The 19,753-nt window shown below is 41.8% G+C and overlaps 2 protein-coding genes across 6 annotated transcripts in view; one reads left to right on the top strand and one right to left on the bottom strand.

Moving 5' to 3' along the window:
• Positions 1 to 4,997, top strand: part of TIFA (TRAF interacting protein with forkhead associated domain) — a 5,639-nt gene extending 642 nt beyond the window's left edge. The window contains exons 2-3 of one of the 4 annotated variants that reach the window (XM_027689922.1): positions 937 to 1,103; positions 2,016 to 3,363. In XM_027689922.1, coding sequence (XP_027545723.1) covers positions 1,081 to 1,103; positions 2,016 to 2,592 — 600 coding nt within the window. In that variant the 5' untranslated portion in view covers positions 937 to 1,080 and the 3' untranslated portion in view covers positions 2,593 to 3,363. Of the gene's footprint in view, positions 1 to 936; positions 1,104 to 2,015; positions 3,364 to 4,883 lie in introns of those variants that run through there. The other 3 variants (XM_027689923.1, XR_003535283.1, XM_027689924.1) reach the window with 3 other exon arrangements.
• On the bottom strand, positions 4,675 to 18,203 carry AP1AR (adaptor related protein complex 1 associated regulatory protein). Of its 2 annotated transcripts, XM_027689914.1 has the most exons (10): positions 17,983 to 18,203; positions 15,383 to 15,431; positions 14,248 to 14,274; positions 13,557 to 13,582; positions 13,069 to 13,165; positions 12,265 to 12,363; positions 9,981 to 10,042; positions 8,995 to 9,068; positions 8,111 to 8,239; positions 4,675 to 7,011 (listed from the first exon to the last, which is right to left on the bottom strand). In XM_027689914.1, exons 1-10 carry the CDS (start codon positions 18,057 to 18,059, stop codon positions 6,746 to 6,748), a joined length of 906 nt encoding a protein of 301 aa, XP_027545715.1. In that variant the 5' UTR covers positions 18,060 to 18,203; the 3' UTR covers positions 4,675 to 6,745. The 2 variants fall into 2 exon arrangements, with proteins under 2 accessions (XP_027545715.1, XP_027545716.1); XM_027689915.1 differs by lacking the exon at positions 12,265 to 12,363 and having other exon boundaries at positions 17,983 to 18,201.
• Between the last annotated feature and the right edge of the window lie 1,550 nt (positions 18,204 to 19,753).

The following is a 19,753-nucleotide window of genomic DNA, read 5'->3' as shown; positions in this document are numbered from 1 at the left end:
ATAGATGGATACATAGATAGATAGATAGATAGATGGATACATAGATACACAGATAGATAGATAGATAGCAGGGTCTGTGGGTGCTGCTGGAGCAACTGGTGGCCGGTCTTGCGTAATAAATGTAGCCCTTTGTAAAATTCATCATTAACACGTGAGTAAAGCCCGTGTTTTGCACTGATCTGATACACTGCTGTGTACACTTCAGATTTCTCAACATGTATCTTTCTGTTCCCGTGTTTTGCCTGCTCCTGGTGCATTCCAGAAACCAAGTAACAAAGATGATAGCTGAAGCAGAACGTGCTTTTCAGTTGGTATCAAATTCAGCCCAAGTCTTGAGGCAGAAAACTGTCTCTGTGGGCTGATCTAAGAACTAAGGAATATGAAAGGACTTGGTGGTTTTCCCCTTTCACCAGAAATGACCTCATATAATATCCCCTTATTGGTGCAAAACAGGAAAGGGCAGAACTAGACACAGACACAGTCCCTGCTGCTCACAGAGCTGCTTCCAGCATACCGGAGCTGAGGAATCTACCAGGAGGAGGGATGGATGCTGGTGCCACCACAGCTTGTCTGACAGATGGCAAAGGAATAACCTGCCATCAGGGTGTCTCTCTCTGTATTCCTGCCAAAAGCACAGATGACATTTCCTAGTTCGTTTTAACGTGAGCTCTGCTTGAAATTTTCTGTTCCTCTCATCATCTGCACTGCTGTAGTCTACTTCAGCAAGCAAGCTGAGCTACTCTGAGTGTCAGAACTGCTGCTGGTTTTGTGTTTAAAGGTGGGAGAAGGAAGTGGTTTTGAGCTTTCACACAGAAACTGATGCACTGACACACCACCGTTCACTGTGCTTGGTGTTTATATACAGTGGCGTAAATGAGCCTTCAAAAACACAGGTCAACTCCATCATCACAAAACACAATCATCATTTAATTGCAGTGGTGAATCACCTACTCATAAAAACCCCCAGATTAAATTGTAAGCACTGAGAGAGCTCAAGATCTGCGTTAAGACACGTTGGGAACTCATTGCAAGCCAGCAGGAGAAACGTGACAAACATCTGCACTGTATGAAACCAGTTAAATGTCTGCTCACATGTTTCGCTGGTGAGTAACTGGGAGCTCATTCTCTTGTTCCTACTTAAAGTGCCAAGACTTTTCTTTCTTTAGACTGCATTTCAGTGCAGGAAGACACTGGCCTTGCATTTGTGGGGGAACAGATCACAGTGTTCCCTTAGGTGCCTCAGATTTTATTGGGATGCGCTGCAGTCGCTCAGACTTTGAAACGGAATTTAATTCATAGTCAAGCATCTCTGTGCTGCATGTGAGATGCTTAAAAAAACACACACAAACCCAACCAAAGCCAAGAAAAGTCACTTATTTTTAGTTCTGCATTGGATAGCTGGGATTTGCCAACAGGCAGTGGGAAAATGCCTTGAGCTGGTGACAATTCCTCATTTAGGTCTTGAGAATGCTCCTGCTGTTGCATTCACTTTACACACTGTCAGAGCAGTCACTTCTAAACACTGTTTTGTTTCATGCAAGAGGTAAATTCTGACCCGAGAGCCAAAGGAGTTGCTTTATACATATTTGAATTATTACTGCCTACAGACAAACTGCCTGTAAAAGTCATTTGATACCTTCTAGTCACAGGACTGCAACGAGAGCAGAGCACAGAAGCAGAGACACTACCTGCTCCATTTTACTGCTCCATTTTAAGTCCATAAAGTAAATCTTACTCCTAAATGACATATTTCTTGCAAAGATAAATCTAGCTGTGAGATCCTCACCAAGAGCTTGTTGGCAGCAGTGGTCAGTCACGGGTGCTTCTCAGAGCTCTGAACTCTCATTTCTTTGCTCCAGTGCTTTCATCACATTTACTGTCAGCCAATTTGCTATAAATTCTACCCAGTTGCTACACAATAGCACGTGAAGTGTTTTAATGCCACGCCGAACCCAATTTGTTTGGCTCCGCAGTGATTTCATGCTGTTGATTTTACCTCTCTCTTGTTCTCTGAGGACTCTTTTCATCATGAGCTCTTTTGAAGACGCCGAGACGGAAGAAACGGTGACGTGCCTCCACATGACCTTTTACCACCCTTGCCAAGAGGAGAAGATGATGTTCCGCTGCCTGAACTTCTGCAAGCGAGAGCAGGTCAGGGCGGACGACACGGCCAAGTTCGGCCGCGATTCCAACGTCTGCCGTTACAACCTGATGGACGCCCGTGTCTCCCGGATCCAGTTTTCCCTGCAGTTCTACAGGAAGCTCCACAGCTCCCAATACTGCTTCGAGATCAAGAACTTGAGCAAGAGGACAAAACTGACCGTGAACCAGACGGAACTGGGCTACCTGAACAAAATCGACCTGCCCTGGAGGTGCATCATTTCTTTTGGGGACTACCAGATCTTGGCAGAGATCCAAGAAGGGGAGTCCGTGGATTATTTTGAGACTCACCTGCACTTGGCCGAAGCGCCAATCTTACAGGAAAGATCCCTGCCATCCCTGCAGCCGACACCCGAGAGTGGCATTTCTTCTTCCATTTTTCTTTGCCAAGACAAAAGCCCCACAGAGATGGATGAAAACGAGCCGTGCTAGCAGGGAGGAGGAGGCTGGATCAGATTTTGCAGCCTGCACAGCTTCCAGCACGGAAGGCTGTCACCTCAGTCCAGTGGTTCTTGGTGGTTCTCACCCCTGCACATCAGTCTTACTTGGTGTTTTCAGCACGGGCATTCCAGAACGTGCTTTGTTCCAGACAAGAACAGATTCTTGGCAGTGCTTTCACAGGGGCAGAAGTGCTCTCTGATCATCAGTTTGCCTGTGGGAGACAGGGGGCCACTCAAATCCATGGCAGCAGGTTCCATTCCAGAACTGTGACCACGTGCCTTGAGGGGATGTTTAACAGGCATTATTAACACAGAGCATGCACAACATGGTTTTGGTCCCAGCTAAGGAGGGACATAATTCCTCACTGCATTTGTTGTACTTTGTGCTTTGCTTTTGACATGGAATTCCAAACAGTATTTGCAAGCCTAGGTTGTAACTTCATGAATTTTGCAACCAGGAAACATTTTGTCAGCAAAGTCCTTTTGAGTTTATGTTTTTATTAACTTCACAGCAAGATTTTTTCCTCTCTTGTTTTTTAAAATGAAATCAAATCTGTGTTTCTTGCAAGTTAACTGCTTTTGCTTGTGATATAAACAAACATGCAGCGTCAGTGATCACAGTACATAAAAACCCAGATAAATTTCTTAATAAAAAGCATTTGGTTGCCTAGTAAGGATTTGCTGTATTTTACAACTATGATCTAAAAGGAATTTATGGGGAGTAAAATTATTTCCACGTAAGAAATTTTCACTGGCACTGTTCTGGGCTTTCCATAAGTGCCATTGCACCAAGGTAAGAGTCACTAGTTTCCTACCTCTGCTACATCACACCCCAAATATTCTAAGTATTTTTCATATTGTTTCAGTGAAGTTTTGCTTTATTAGGGGCTCAGCTTTTCACTGGCACTTTTCCCCCCCCCCCTCCAAGTATTTTAGTTTGCTTGAAAGACACACTGGAAAGAATCAGATCATACATGGGAGTTACCCATCTTATCATCCCTAAATATTAGGATGCATTCCAGCATTAATCATTCCAAGAAAACCATAATTATAGCTGAGAGGAGGAACAGCTGAGATTAAGGCAACCAACCACAAGCGAGAAAAAGTTTATGGGAGAGGCAACGAAACTCAAACACAGGCTTATGTAGGATTTGCCTGTTCATCTCATCCTTGCCAAAAAATACCTTGTTCCCATCTTTTCCACTCTTGGAACTAGGCTGTGGTCATGCTTAATTTTTACAGTCCTCCTTTTGCACTTCTCTGGGCTTAAAAGACAGGCTGCTCATAGTATCATTAAGTGGTGTTATCCAGTTTCTGTTCACTGGCTCTGTCACACAGGACATCAACCCGTGGCACTGGTCATATTAATTGCTTACCATTTTTGGGCTGTTACCTAAACAAGAAGTGACAAGCCCAACCTGAAATTCTCAAGGCAATATATAAACAGAAGCATTTATAAACAGCACTTAACCTGAGAAGAATCTTCTGTCTGGTCTGCACAGTTCAGAGCCCTGAGCCTCAGCAGATTTGGAGCCAGAGCAGAGCATTCCTTAGGCACATCTCCAGGAACCAGGAGCACACCTTTGGCATGGAAACAAACCCCCAACAAATTACTGGTTTCCAAGCAACAATCATTTCTACAACTATATTTACTTTGGGGTAAGAACATCTAAAACATGCATTAAAAAATGAATCCTATCACTATGTTGATTTGACCAGCAGAAGTTATTTTAAACAAGGAGTGTTATTTTACCTTTGAAGTATGAGGGTACAGCTGCTCATTTCCAACAGGAGAAGGGCTCCACGCTCCAAAATTCCTCAGGTTCTCCAGAATTTCTCAGGTTACTGCCACTTTTTTGGAGCTTCCCTTCCAAAACAGTGGGTCTCCAGAAGGGATGCTGTGGGATTCAGGAGTTAAGGACACAGCCAATCATTTCTTAAAACCTTCCTTAGCAAGCTGATGCACAGGTAATTTTGGGTAACGTTTTAACAATTCGCCTTCACGTGGTGCTTTTTTTTCTTTTTTTTTTGGCAGCCCAAAAATCCAGCAACAGACAGCGCACACTGCCAAACATTTAAGACTGAGTGAAAATTTTAATGACTTTTAAATTTGTACAGATATGCACTCTACAGTGAGCTGTTCATAGAATCTCTCGATTTCTTAAATATCCACAAATACCGAGCGTCATTTCCAAAGTCGCTCAGCACCAAAGGTGCACTGAGCTCTGAAAATTATTATTATTAACCCTGGCTGCAGAACGTGCCCATCTTCCTTTTTCATAGGTCACTGTTCATCCAAGAGCAGGACTGTCAGCTAATGGACTTCCTCAAGGCATGGGCAGGACGAGGCTCGTGGTCACTCATGGCCAGGGAAAGGAGTGACCAGTGCAGGGGAGGCGACAGCTTCAGCAGGTAAAAAAAAAAAGTGTTATGTACATGTTGAGGAAGTTGCCTTCGTTCCCAGCAGGAATATATTATACAAATAATTGTCCAGGAGAAGTCACACAGGCAGTAGCTTAGGCCAAACCCAAAATATACAGTTGGTGTGTACAAACTTTTAAAGCTCCTTACAGGCATTGCAAATGTAAATAACAACATTAAAGTGTTTTCAGAGACATGGCTACAAACTGAAATCAAGAGGTGGAATGTCACCAGCAGGATTTATCTGTTCTTTCATGTTGTTTGTATGTATTTAATCCAAGTATGCAGTTCCCTATCCACACTGTAATGTCCCAAATATTCTGTGTAGTCTCAGATCTTTCACAACTTTCACCAACAAATTCAGTTATGATGATGATGATGGTGGTGGTTTATTACTTCTCACAGCGTGTTCCTTCTGCTCCACCACGGTGAAGTTACACCCCCATTGCCCTCTTTTTCTCCATGGAAAAACAAAACAGCTACACGAAATAACAGCAGAGTAGAATGGCTTTACTTTGAAACTTGAAACTTTGGGGAAAGCTTGAGATCTACAAGTCATCTTTTTTTTTTTAAAAGTATAACTTACATGAAATATCAGGGGAGACCACACAGCACTTGACACCAGATGTGCAGTCACTGAAACCTCCTTGAATTTCAGCCCGTATTTGCAGGATTGACCATCCAGTTTAGAGGCACAGGAAAGGCAGAGCGCTTAAACACACCGTTAAAACATCAACTTTTTTCCCTTTCTTTTTAAAATGCAGAGATAGAAATTCAGTCTTTAGGTCCTCGTTCTTCTCGTCCCTCCCCCCAGTTTGCTCACAGAGTGTTGATTCCAGTAATTATTCCAGTCCAGTTGAATTATAAATTTTCCACAACTAAAGAATTTTAAGGACCCTGCAGCAACAGATATTGGTCTGCAGGGGAGGGGCAGGGAAATCAAGACTTTGGTCCTCCCAGTTCTCTACTAGATACTGGTTAAAATTGCCAGTTTATTGACACATGAAGAATTTATATTTTAATTTTATTTTCTTTTTTCTATCTAGCACACAGCTTACTAAGTCTGGCATATTATACAAGACAATATCTTACCTACCCTGATGATTTTTACCATGTTCATTGAGGTTAACCGTGCTTAGCATAAAATAATTAAAAAAAAAAAAATTAATGGGAAAAGGACAACACAAGGCTAGGAAGACTTTTAAGCTTGACAGGGAGAAGTCTGCAAATTGCCATGTGTCAAATTTGTTTTGTAGCTCCCTCTAAAATAGCTGAAGAGCAAGTCAAAAAGCACAGACTGGAAATAAAAATTTTTTTTAAATTCTTTTTCTATATTCAAGTATTACATAAATTATATAAGACTTTCTGACATAAATATTAGGCCAATGATGAATTTTAAAAACAAAAATCAGTATAAACACCGAGAGGAAAAAAAAAAGGCAAGTTAAAATATATAGATATGTCAAGCCATGAAGCTTCAATTAGTGCAGATAATTTTATATTAAATCCAGATATACACAACAGAACCATCCCAGTTTTCACAAAAGTCGAGAAGGTAGATGATAAAAATTGCACTTAATTCTGAACTCATTCAGACAGCAAGTCATTCCCGTTCCTTGCCGATCCAGAAAAAGGGAAGCGGGTTACAAAAAGAGCAAAGTGGCTTTGTACATTCCATTTCCCTTTCCCAACATTTGGTCACAAACAGCAGAGTGGCAGCGTCACTATCTGTCCTGGGGGTCGGAATCCGAGAGCCTCACATCCGAGGCCGACAATTCCAGGACGGGATTGACGAAGCCGGCGTACTCGGAATTGCCGTTATCGTCCATCTCGGCGCTGACAAAGTCGTTCTCCCACTCCAAGCCGTTGGAATCGTCGGAGGCCGAGGCTGGGTGGCTCCCTGTCTTCCTGCTGTTGAATTTCAGGGCTGCCCTGAGGATGTCTTCCTCCGTTTTGGAGCGTTCCCTCATCGGGATCATCCTGTTCATCCCTGGGAATTTAAGACACATTTGCGAGAAACATGATTTTTAGGGAATTACCTTTATGTTCCTGCTCGAAAAAAACACGGCTAAAATTTGGATTCATCGGTCTAGGAAAGGTCTTCAGTTTATCTGGAATTTATTTCGGATGTGTGTGAATTTAATTTCACACAAAATAAGGCAAAATGTTGCTCTGAGTAGTGCCCAAAGACATCCAAGATTCCATTAAAAAGCACTATAAATCCTCCCCTTATTCACTGCAATCCTTGTACATTCCCTAAATAAACTCCCCTTTTAAATCTGGAGTAACTAATTATTATTAAAAAGTTACATATTGCAACTGAAACCCACAACTTTTTGGGAGGGCACAGGAAAAAAATATCTAAGAGATAAATTTTTCCCTTCATCAGACTCCAATTACAGATTTTATGTTCATGTTCCAAGCAGCTAAATAATAGTATAATATACAGTGCTAAACATTCAACCTACACAAAGATTGTCAGAAACAGTGTATTAAAGCAAAAAAAAAAATAAATCAGTTGTGCAGTGGCTAAAAGAAATCCTGATTTTTGGTGAGCTTTTCAGGAGTCAAGGTCTCGAAATTTTGGATAAACTTGGGAATACGACAAGAGCTTTTGCTTTTACTAAATAAAACAGAAAGTATCTGTAACACGCAGCAGCAGCAATGAGGACAGCTGGGATATTCACTGGAATATAGATCTAAATTCCCAGTAAAAGTTACAGGAAAAGTAATTAGGGTTTTTCCCAAAATAGTCCAGCCAAGACTCCTGACCAACTTCCACATTTGAAAAGGAAGAACAAGCTGTTCCTTCTGCTCCTGGCTCGCCAGAGGGCAGCATTTCTCTGCCATTTGTTTTGTTGGGATACTGAAGGACCCAAAATAAATTCATTCATTTATCGGGGCTACATCCACATCTATCAAAACAAGGAATTCTCTCTGTAAAAATAATCTACAGTTTAACCATTCCAGACTCGGCCAGAAATTGCATTAAGTTTTAAATCACCCTCTGACACATTTACAATCGACACAGTTTAAACTGTCAACGTTTGTAACTTATACATTCAGAATGAAACTGAAGTCCTAAATACCTTCTTCATCTTCCCACTCTAAATCTAACGAGGTGCTGTCGTCGTTCCCACTCACTGACTTGGTTTTGGTCATTAAGTCACAGCTGCTCTCTGTGTTGGGTGTCAGCACTGTGGCATCAGATGAAAGCCCTAAATAAAACAAATAAAAATGTCTTTTTAATTCATGATCCTACTCGAATTCAAGGTTCAATATGCAAAAGTAAACCATTAAATTAAGCTTTTTATTGTGCTTTGTGGCCCTTTAAACCTCGGGAACGCTGGAAAAGGCACCTCACTTCAAAGCATAACCAGTAGATTTTTAATAGTCATCTTCACTAAGAGATTATCTATTTAGAACCAGAGAGGAATTTAATAAGCTGTCAGCTGGACTTGTATGAAGACTTGTAAAAAAAAAAACCCAAAATCAACCCTCTCCCCCCAGAAAAATGAACTACTGGCATATGTTTTCCTCAAGAACTGCCATCACTCCTCTAATTTCTTAGTGATCATTGTACTGTCATCACAATTTGTGGATAAAAGTTTATAAAATCGCTTTCCTCTAAATTGTTAGTGGGATTTTTAAATACAGGCAACCAAATTCCCTCTTGTGCTGCATTAGGAAAAAAATTAACCCTTATTATGATTCTAACTGCTTTGCTAAGAGATGGTTTAAAAAAGCTACAAACACACATCTGCATCTTTAATAATACACAGTCAGGTTTGACAAGGAAAGTTCACCCCTGTCTTCTATCCATCAGATAAAAAGACCTATCAGAGTTTTTAATACAGATCTATGCATACACAACTTATATATAAAAAAATAAATTATGTTTATCTAGAAAAAGAAATAGCACTCTGTGCTCCTCAGAGTATTTTAAGGCAGGTATAAGGAAAGGAAGACTTACTGCTACTTCGGAAAGCTTCATACTGGAATTTTGTATTCCTTAAGAAAGGATCGAGATCTTCCTCTGCCACGGAGCTGCAAGAACAATGCACAGTTCTTTAGCTTTCTGAACCCCCAAGGGTGTCCTAAAAAATGTCAATCCACGTGCCCCCCAGCTCTGTGCTACAAAACATATACACCTTGAACTAAATTCTTTATAAAATGATCTAGAAAATGCTTTTCTGTTCCTATTCATCACATCCTCTCCCAGTCTGTGCTTCTGCTTCTTTTTTAGTAGCATTTTCAGCCAAAAATGAATTAACTTTTGTCTCAAAAACTCCTCCCCTCTCTTCATCACTGTAGATAAAATCTCCTTAATTTTCAATTCATTTTTTAACTGATGAATTCAAATCCTGCTCCTCCAGTCCTTTGTTTTTAAAATCTGGCTAGTTCCTACTCATACCATAACACCAGTTTTTGCAGCTCCTTTTCTAACTGCACTTCCCTAACTGAAAACCCTTTCTATCCCCCTTCTCTTCCATGCAAAAACAGGTGTTGGATTTTAACATTTTTTTTTTCTAAACTCGAGCACCATTCCACAGGAAATTTTTCTGAGTTTGTTTTTTTTTTTAATGTTGGTTGTATTTTTCCCCCCCTAACACCGAACACAGAAGGTGGCAGTGAAGAGAATTAAATTAATAATATTAATGAAGAAACAGGCAGACTGTATAAACCATTCAATTAGTGCATCTCTACTGGGTATTTCAAGCAGGGTTCTGAATAATAAAAGATTTTTGTATTAGCTGAGACTTCACATATAAACACCTCTTTAATATAAAGTACTAAATGTGGGCATATACATATTAGTAGCTGGGAGCAGGTTCAGTTTTTAATAACTCCAGTGCAAACCAGAATGGATGCAAACTCCCCTCTTAACTTTGCAGATGAAGGGCAGGAGTAGAAACAGTCAAGGTTCTCAATTATCATGAATAAAATGTGATCTCTTACCTCTGAAACTCTCCATTATTTACAGCATGTGCTCTCTGAGTTATCCTTTGCTGCCTACGTTGCTATCAAGAGAAGTACAGTGTTGAAAAAGCTGAATGCAATCACTCAAGAGTTACACACTCACAACAGAGCTCTCAAGAAACATATTTTAAATGCATCCCAAAAAAAAAACCAACCCAAAATCAGTTTTTAGAACCCCCTCAGTCATGACTGCACCTGTCTTTTTTTTTCTCCCTCTTGTCTTCTCTTCTTAAGCCACAGGTATTTTCAGCTCACAGCTGACACCTGGGTGATGTCTGATAGTCACTCTACCTCTATTAAAGAGAAATATTCCCTACAAATCCTTTTATCCCATTTCCTCAGCCCTAAGTGCTTCATCCATATTAATAACAGCTTTGCTGCCTTTGCTGGGCCAAAAAGATTAATAACTCAACACTCTTAAAGCTTTCGTGGCATCCACGGGGCAAAACCAGAATAAAAAATGCAAGACAAGCCATCAGGGCCTTTATTTTTAAGTTACTAGAGGAACAACAGACATGGAAGTAGGGTTCTGTTTAAGTTTTGGAGGGGTTTAAACAACTGAAGTTGTCTCAAGTTTCTTTTTCCTGCCTTGAAAAAACGGGAGCATAAAAAGCAGGCACAGAAACTCTCAGACTCAAGGTAAATCACTTAAGAAACAGTAATTGTTCAGTGATTAGGACAAAGACTGTGATAAAACTGAATGTGCTAGTTTTAGAGACAAGTCTGATGTATCTAGTGACTGAAAAATCTATTCTCAGCCTTAATGGATCTGTCCCTGCCAAAGAAAAGCAGGGGTAAAGAAACCAGAATTTTCAATGTCAGCTTCATCTAAGACTTGCTCTTTGCTGGGTAAATAGTGTGGTGAGATAACTGCACTGGATATGGTATTTTTTCAATCCCAAGATGATGGTAGCTTTGGGTTGTAGCACACTTTCCAATATTTAAATAATAATAACAATTGCAGATTGAAACCAGTATGGAACCGATAAGCATAGAAGTAGAAATATCACATTATGGTGGTTTTTAGGTGAGAAGACATGGAGAAAGAGACAGAAATTTGGCACCAACACAGCCAGCAAGTCTGTCAAAATCAATTACTGACACATGCAACGATTTTCTTATAGGATTTATATACCCACATAACATCCAATTTAAATTATCTCCCCATTTTGCCAGGTCACGTGCCAATATCCAGCACTGCCAGTTCCAAGACACACATATATTAACATTCCCTGCTGTTACAAACCCTGACATTTAGTAGGGCACCATCAGCAAGCCAAATGAGTTTTAAAGGAGGCCAGACTTCCAAGGAAAAAGCCACTTTCCCATTTGTGCCCACAAACAGCAGAGGGATGAGTGATGCATTCAAAAATAGCTGCTGGTTTCTCTAGAAGGGCTAAGTGCTTGATGGGTATCTATACAAAAATGCTTCCTTAGAAATCCACATAATCCTGATGGCTTTTGAGGGGTTTGTTTGTTCAGGAGATAAGTGGTACTAATTTTACACGAAGAGGAAATTAAAATCTCTATAATCCCTTCTATCTGAGGTCCTACTAAAAGAAGAGTATATTAAAAATAGTGAGAGACAAGAAAAATAGCACTTCTTGCACAGAACTTCTACAAAAACCAGTTAATGCCATTGAAAAAAAATCTACTTTTGCTGGCTTTATATAGATCAAAAGTGTTACCAAAAAAAAGAGGCAAAAAGGTCAGAAAGAAAGAATTAACCCTCCCACAGCAAATGGCAAGAGGAGAGACAGAGGAGAAATGTGAAATGAGAGCTATACTTAGTGACATAAATATTAGATGAAAACTCTAAAGCAGGGTCAACACAAACCACAGAGATAAGGGACAATTAAGGGCACAAATATATAAAGTGCATTTTGCAAGTCTAAATGATACAACATGTGCTTAACTTCAGGGTGTTTTTTTAACCAGAAAACCATCAGAGATCATTTTGCATTTAAGATCAGTGACTTCTACATATTATGTAAGGAGTTGTGTGAAGATAATTATAGATTAAAATTGTAACCCATTCCAAATCTATACTCGGCGACAGAAGCTGTTTCAAACAATTCTGGCGATTTTTCAGCTGCTCCAACCAGCTGTACTTTCCCATCTTGCATTTCTTTCTCCACTTTACAGGCCAAAGCCATTTCCTCATTAGTTTTCCTGAGATGGGGAAGGATATTAGGGAATACTGCACACATGGGAAGAGAACAGAGGCTCTGATATATATATTGGGGTCTTTTTTTCCCCTCACCTCCAAGAGCTTTTTCTGCTTTGCTGCCCTGGCTGCTTCACGTTGTGCAGCATATAAAGCCTCCTCTTCTAGTCTTAACTTCTCCTCTTGTAAGGCTAACTGTATATGAACAAAACAGTAATGGTTAACAAAAGCAGAACCTATCTATCTTCCTAGCAATAAAAGCCACAAGTGCAATAAAACAAAAAGAAAAGCAGCTAGAAAGTAAAAAAACAAAATAAAACCGACTACAGCTAAAACATTAAGTGAATTTAACAGCTTTCCCCCCCACACCAAACATCCCAAGAAATTTAGGTAACTGTTGAGTAAACATCATTACTAGTGAATTGCTCTAAGTGCTTGTTGCATTTTATTATGAGCTGCACACTGAAAGATTTAAATCTTTTCACTTCCATGATTCACTGGCATTTGATTAAAAATCATTCGAGTCCTACATTATATCCCACATCATATCCCATTAATTGCTGCAACAGTAAAATAAAACAAATTATATGGGGTTTTTTTCCCTTAAGAAAAGTAGTGGAAAAAACTGAGCCCAAGAAAAGTTGAATCAAGAATATTCCCCATTAAAAAAAAAAAAAAGGTTAAATTTAACAGATCCTGGTCAGAGACTCGGCCCTTTCATTCCATTTTTCAGCTAAGAGGGTATTAAAAAGAAACCATCTGCGTTTATGGACCCTAAAAAAACACCCAGTGCTGAACAAAATCCAGTTGTTTCATGGACTCTCCTGGCGTTCATGGTTGATTTTAACTTTTTTTAAAAGGAAACCCATCCCTACTGGACTAGTCATTGGAACCACTCACCTCTGACTGAAGCTTCAGATCAACAACTCTCTGCTTTTCAGCAATGGAGTCGTAGTGTCTCTCCTTCAAGTCAGCAATTTCTTCCTCGGTCAGAGGTCTAAAAGCAGGGGAGAAACACAGAAAGGCTCCATCTATAATTCATGCATGACAAGCCTAATTTGCTCTTTAACATATCCATGTGGTCATTCCATTCAATGCAGATCCAACAAGCTGTTCCTCCTGAGAACAGAGTTCCAAAGTTCCAGTTTACTCAGGACAGTGCTGTCTCTCCTTATTATTACAATATATATATTATTTATATCATTATGGGAAGCATATTTTCAAAACCTTTGCTAAGAGAACTACTGGAATAGAACAATTACTATCACTGCAGTATAAGTCTCACTTTTTTCTTACTTGTTTTCATCCCTTGTTTGTCCCTTACTTCATTTTGTTTATCACAGAGGGGAAGCAGAGGGAAGGGGAGGTCCTGAACCTCCAAGTCTTACCTGTGACTGCTTCCTGGGCTTTCTCCCTGTTAAAATTAAAAAAAACCAAACAAACAAAGTGAAATCACAGTTTCTCCCATATATTGATTCTACAATTAGAGGGGGAAAAATGCAGTTTTAATTTGGAATTAAAAATAATCTTGCTATGCAATCAACTGAAGTGGCTGACTAAGTGAAACAAGTGAGTACATCCAACTGAAAATAAATATTCTGGTGGTGTATTTCAGGAACCAAACTATATGTTTTTAAATCCATTGAAAACGTGATGTGTGCCCTGCCCATTAACAGGCTGTGTTAAATTTTTAGGAGTGAAGTTTTAAGGTCAAGTTCAGCCAGTTTACCCATAATTGTAAAAGACAGAGCATTCCCAAAAATTTCCTTAGTCAAGCCACCCAGGTCCATTTATGCTCTCAGAGTTATACCAGGAGCAAATTCTGCTTTAAGTCTTCCCAAACACACTTTCCCCCCCCCTCTTCTTTTTGCCTTCCCAAAGTCCCATATTCCCCCCCCCAAAAAATCTCTTGTTTTAGATCTTCATCCACACTGTTAAATACTCATTCCTAGAGCAAGGAAAACTTGAAGGATAAAACCCCCTGTGATATAAGTCAAGAACACAGTGGGAGGAAGATTCCCATCTTGGAACCACTTTTAAGGATCATATGAGGTTTCCCAGGATTCTCCAGGTACCCACCTCATCACTTTCCACCAGGTTCTCAAACTGCAGAGAAAAAGAAAGGAAATAATCTTTACAATTCAATATAACAAGTCACTACAGACATACAGCAAATATGATTACACGTTTCCTTTGTCTTTTTAAAACATAAATTTGAAATAAATTTAAAACACTCCGATGGTGAGTGGGACTGCAACAGCATTTATGAAAGTCTCTAATTTTAGAGGAATTATTACTTTCAGAGTAGGACCTGCCTTCTTGCCAACGTTTCTTTTCTTAAATATTACATTCTCCTAAAAGGAGAAGAGTCCAAATTAAAAACCAAAGCATTCTAAGCTGCACAAACCTGCCCAGCAGAAGCTCGGCTATCGCATTAAAAAATAAGCAAATAGAAATTATCTGTACTGTTCTTAGTATAGTCATCTTAAATTTAGTCAGGTCAGTACCTACAGCAAGACTCCTGATTGACCTAAAAATCTGGGAGAACAAAACCTTCTTGTCCACCAAAACAGAAATCCTCCACCACGTACATCTGCCCCCTTTCTTGAAAGCCAAAGCATTAATTTCAGTAATTAATGTTATCCCCAGTAATGGGGGCAATCTGAACGGCCCAGGACTTCCAGACCATACAGAACACTCAGAGAAAGTAAACCAGGTTATTATTCCAAGAATCTCAGCTTATGCAAATTCACCTCACGCTCCCCTGGGCAAAAGGGGTGAAATTTGGAGGCCGAGAAAGGACCCCCCGTAGCGAACAAACTGTAAGGGAACCCCATCAGGTTCTTTCTGTACAATCTGATTCATGATCCTGCAATCAAGAACTAAATATTCTGCACTTGAGACAAGCAGAAAAATCACTCCCAACACAGCAGAGGTGACAGATGCAACAGGCAGACTGTGGAACGCTCTGGTGATGAGTCTCAGATCATAACAGATACTTCTCTTCTTTCCAAATAATAGATGCAAGAGAGATGTGTATTAATGTTCTGAGGTGCTGTAAGGACCACTATATGTCACCCACTGCAGCATCAATTTGGTCTGGAATAACCCAGAATGTTTCAGTGTTCATAAACTGCAAAAAGTGTTAAAGGGCATTGCTGGGATTCAGCTTTTCCCACTTTTTCTTGCATCACTATAAATTGTAAGCACTCACCTCTATAGTGAAGTGTTCTCCTGTTGAACACGTTCTAAAATACTTGGATCTGGAAAAAGAAGTTGGCAGTTACACTACAGAAGAGTCTTCAATACACAGCAGAAGGAAAATGAGCCTGAGAGTTTAAAATTGCTTTTAAAATATGCTAAGTATAAAATAACCACAAAATCTTCACGTGTTCAACAAATTGACTCGTTAACCTGAGCTCGGCGTCGCTACCACAGCGGAAAGAGGCAAAAGCATGTAAACATTTTCTGTAAAACTGGAGAAAAAAACTAAAACACTCATGAGATGAAATCATTTATCAAGATGCTGGACTTGACATTTACAGACTGTCAGCGTGTTCTGCAATCCCTTTAATACATTTTTTTTTCCCCTCGAAAAACATGATTCCAGGCAATTTCTGAAAATGCTGTTAACTCTTTCCAGGCACCCAGTACAACATCAGTGTTCAACAACACCTTTTATTTTGACACCTTGGCGCAGCTACAAGGTTTCACCTCAGAAAAATGTCTACAAAGAGGTTAAGAAAAAACTTTCTAACTACCAAAAAAACCCCAACAACTCACTGTCTAATTTTATACAGGAAATCATCTCCTCCTTGATTCTTTAATCAGAATTCTTCCTATTTTAATTCTTTTATAGAGGACAGTTAACACTGTCCTCTACAAAACCCAACCCAGTGTCAAGTTACCTGTGAATACATTTTCACCCAGCCAGAGAGGTCTGGCCATCATCCAGAAGAACACTCAAAAGTAAACACACTTCAGTCCAACATCCATTCCATCGAACTGTTTGGAAAACCAGGGTTTCCAGTTGCAAGTGCTGACTGGTACCAGGAATCAACCCAGGGCCTCAGGGATTTCTACACTTGCACAAAAGATTGTTCAGCACTTGCAACCAACACCTGCTTCCACAACAACAAAACCAACACACCAGCCAAAGCCTGCATTATTTCAATCATATCCTATTTCATCTCCATCTCATTTTTCTTTGGAAGTCAAGTTTAGGGAACGTCTCCCCTGGCAACTTGTTGCACAACCCACTCGTTCCTTGTTGCACAACCTTTCCTGCCACTAAGGAACCGTTTCCAGTGGATTCACTGCTCTGAAACCAAGGGGTAAAAGGCCACTTGAATTCATGCACTACCTGGCAAGTGTAACTGAGACACGTGGCACGAACACTTTACAGCACCAGGCATTAGGTAAATTATTTCCAACCTCACAACCACATGAGCTTCAAAGACCTAAAGTTATTAGAGAGACTAACTTTACAGCACTCCATACATATATATATATATATATGTATTTTAAGCACAGTTCCAAGCAAGGTAACTTATAATCTTGCAGGTTATCAAAACACTTGTTAAAAACTCCATACTTAATTGTTTAATTGGGAGTTTATTTCTTGCAGTCGAATCTTGGAACATCTAAAAATAATGAAACTGGGGGGGGAGGGCTCTGAGTGATTAAAATAATCCTGAGGTTGATAAGCTGCATTATTACATTATGCTGTTCCAGAAGTAGCCAAATGTGCATAATTTGGTAGGAATGTAATTTGCAGACTTGGGGTATTGGCCTATGAGTGGAGACTGTGCAAAGAACACATGTGGAAGAAGAACCTTTCAAGCATTATCTGTTTTTTTTTTCAGAACACAAGAAAGTGCTGCCTGCTGTCCAGGCATTTCAGATGTTCTCCTACCCTCTGCCAGGGTACTAAAAATACAAGCAGGTATCCTCTACACACACTGCCCTGGTTTTTCACCCAATTCTCTGAGAGGCAGCTTGTCTTGAAACCCTTTCAGAAGCAGGTGAGACTTGCCTGCCAGAGCCCATGTGAAATAAGAGGCCACGGGTTAGCAGCATGTAAAATGCTCAGCATGTCTGTCTAGAACTACTTCTATCCTAACACATCAAAAATAAGCAATATGTAGGTATCAAATACTGGTCGGTATATGGAAAAAAAACCCCAAGTTTTTTTTTTTATAGGTAGGATTCCTTCCCGTTTGCACACTTCTTTTCCGTGAACTGGCTGTTGCAGAATGAAACTGGGGTTACATATTTACAAGAGACAGGAAGAGATATGAGTTCATTGCAACCATTCTGCGAGAGATATGAGTTCATCTGAACCCTTCTGCTCCCGCTTTACCCCAACAGCGCCTCAGCCTCTGACCCACTGAGCAGACGAGCTCCCATTGCAGAAAACCGGGTGTTTTTCCACCCCAAAACGCGGCCGCCCGCACAGGTTTTGCCAGCTGACCCGAAAAACCTTCCTAAGCGTCTCCCGCCGGAAAAACAACACTGCTGGAATGGGTAAGGAGCCGGTTACCCTGGAAGTGCATTACCCCCGCCCGCACAAACCGCACGGAACCCGGCGGGCTCCCGGCGGCTCCATCCACCTCCATCCCCCGGGATGCCGCGGCTCCCTGCGGGAAGGGGCGAGGGGCTGCGGGGCGCACCCAGACCTCGCATCGCATCGCCCCCGCAGCCCTGTGACCCCCCTCCTGCCCCTCGGGAGGCCCCGGGAAGGCGGGGCCGGGCGGTGCCGGCACCTCCCCGCCCCGGGGAGGGGAAAGGGGCAGCCGCGGTCCCCCCGCTCACCCTCCGCCGCGCTGCAGCCGGCCCGCGTCCCTCCGGAAGAACAGCCCGCAGCACCACTGCGCCCAGCAGTTCCCCATCGCATCCTGCTGGGAACAGCGCCGCCGCCGCCGCCTCCTCCTCCCTCTCCCTTCCCGCCGGGCTCAGGCCGCCCCGGCCATCGGGATGGGCGGCCGCGGACCCCCGGGAACAAAGGGCCGGCACAGCCTCATGGCTGCGCAGGGGCGGGCGATGCTCCTCCACCCCGACCGCCGGCACCGCCCCCGGCTCCGGCATCAGCCCCTCCCCGGGACCGCCCCAAAGCCCGGCTTTTCCCGGGCTTCTCGGAGGTGGGAGGGGCTCAGCGTAGCCTGTGTTTGGAAAGGAGAAAAAAAAAAGTAATGTTACAGGGTTCCCATGGTCAGGGTGAGAAACCGTCGCCGCGCTTTGGAGAGAAGGAACCCGGTTCAAGGTCCCTGTTGTTATGAGAAGAAAAAGGGTTTCTCCCCCGTTAATCAAGCCTGGACTCGGTCACTGCCCCTGAGGTACCACCAGACTGCCAAACATACCTGGAACACGGGCACTGTAAGGTTTAGCAAGGTATCTCATCCATTCTTCTTAAAGTATAGCACCACACTGACACATGGAATCACAGAATCCTGGGAGGGACCTTAAAGCTCATCCTGACACCTTCCACTATCTCAGGCTGCTCCAAGCCCCATCCCACCTGGCCTTGGACACTTCCAGGGATGGGGCAGCCACAGCTTCTCTGCGCAACCTGTGCCAGGGCCTCACCGGGAAGAATTTTTTTCCTAATATCCAATTTAACACTGCTCTTTTTCTGTTTGAATCCATTCCCCTTTGTCCATGATAAGTTAACACTGACATTGTATACGTGTGGTTTGTTCCTTTCATTTAATGGATCCAAAAGTATCTCAGGAGTGGAGGAGTTAATTGGATTCCAGGTCAGTTCTCCATTAGCAGCACGGGACAGATGCCAGGACCCAGAGAAGGCACTTGCTACTGATGAGCAGGAGAAGGTAGGAGAAATATAATAAATCAATGCCACCTGAGCTCTGATATTTTTTCGCCCCCCTGGAAATGTGAGGTCAGCCTGGAAAGGTGCATTACAGTAATTGCATGCAGAGAGTGAGGATGAGGGTGAAGGAGACGTGAAAACAACCAGGAATTAGTTGCAGAAGGTGACTCATATCGATGTGACTCAAGAGAAATGCAGTAAAGGTTCCAGAAAGTATCACTGGGATATATGATGCCTCCATTTTCTGGGGAATTGGCATTTTTGGCAAGGCATATACTGTTCCTCTCCCAAAGAGGGATGTTGCAGTGGTTCCAGCCTGGCAGGTGCCCATAAATTTCTTCAGAGAAATTGGACACCTCTTTTTCTACGGTACCCTGAGCTGTGAAATGGAGGCCACCAAACCGAGGAGAGAATATCGGGAATATCCACACGGAATGTCTTTGTTTCTGCAGCTTCTGGTTGTGTTTTCCTACACGTGTCCTGCTGTGCCACTCCTGTCCAGGGCAAGACAAGTCACTGTGAGCAGAAGACCATCATGTGCTGCTACATCCATGGCTGGATGGAAAGAACAAGAGGAAGTTGGATCAAGAATATCTTGGATGAAGTCTCCATCAGTAAACACACACGGATGCTTCAGCTTTCCTCCCTCCTGAAGGGTTCGTGCCTGGTGTTAAATTGCAGGTAATATGTGCACAAACTGCCATCTTTTTAAGGTAAAACGCACAGCAAGGGCACTGGCACAGACATCTAAATCTA

The sequence above is a fragment of the Neopelma chrysocephalum genome, unplaced genomic scaffold (genome assembly GCF_003984885.1).
Source record: "Neopelma chrysocephalum unplaced genomic scaffold, ASM398488v2 Primary Assembly neopelma1_78, whole genome shotgun sequence".
In the NCBI taxonomy this organism is placed as follows: domain Eukaryota; kingdom Metazoa; phylum Chordata; class Aves; order Passeriformes; family Pipridae; genus Neopelma; species Neopelma chrysocephalum.
Note: the sequence above shows the minus strand (reverse complement) of the source record. Positions and strands in the feature narration are given on the sequence as shown.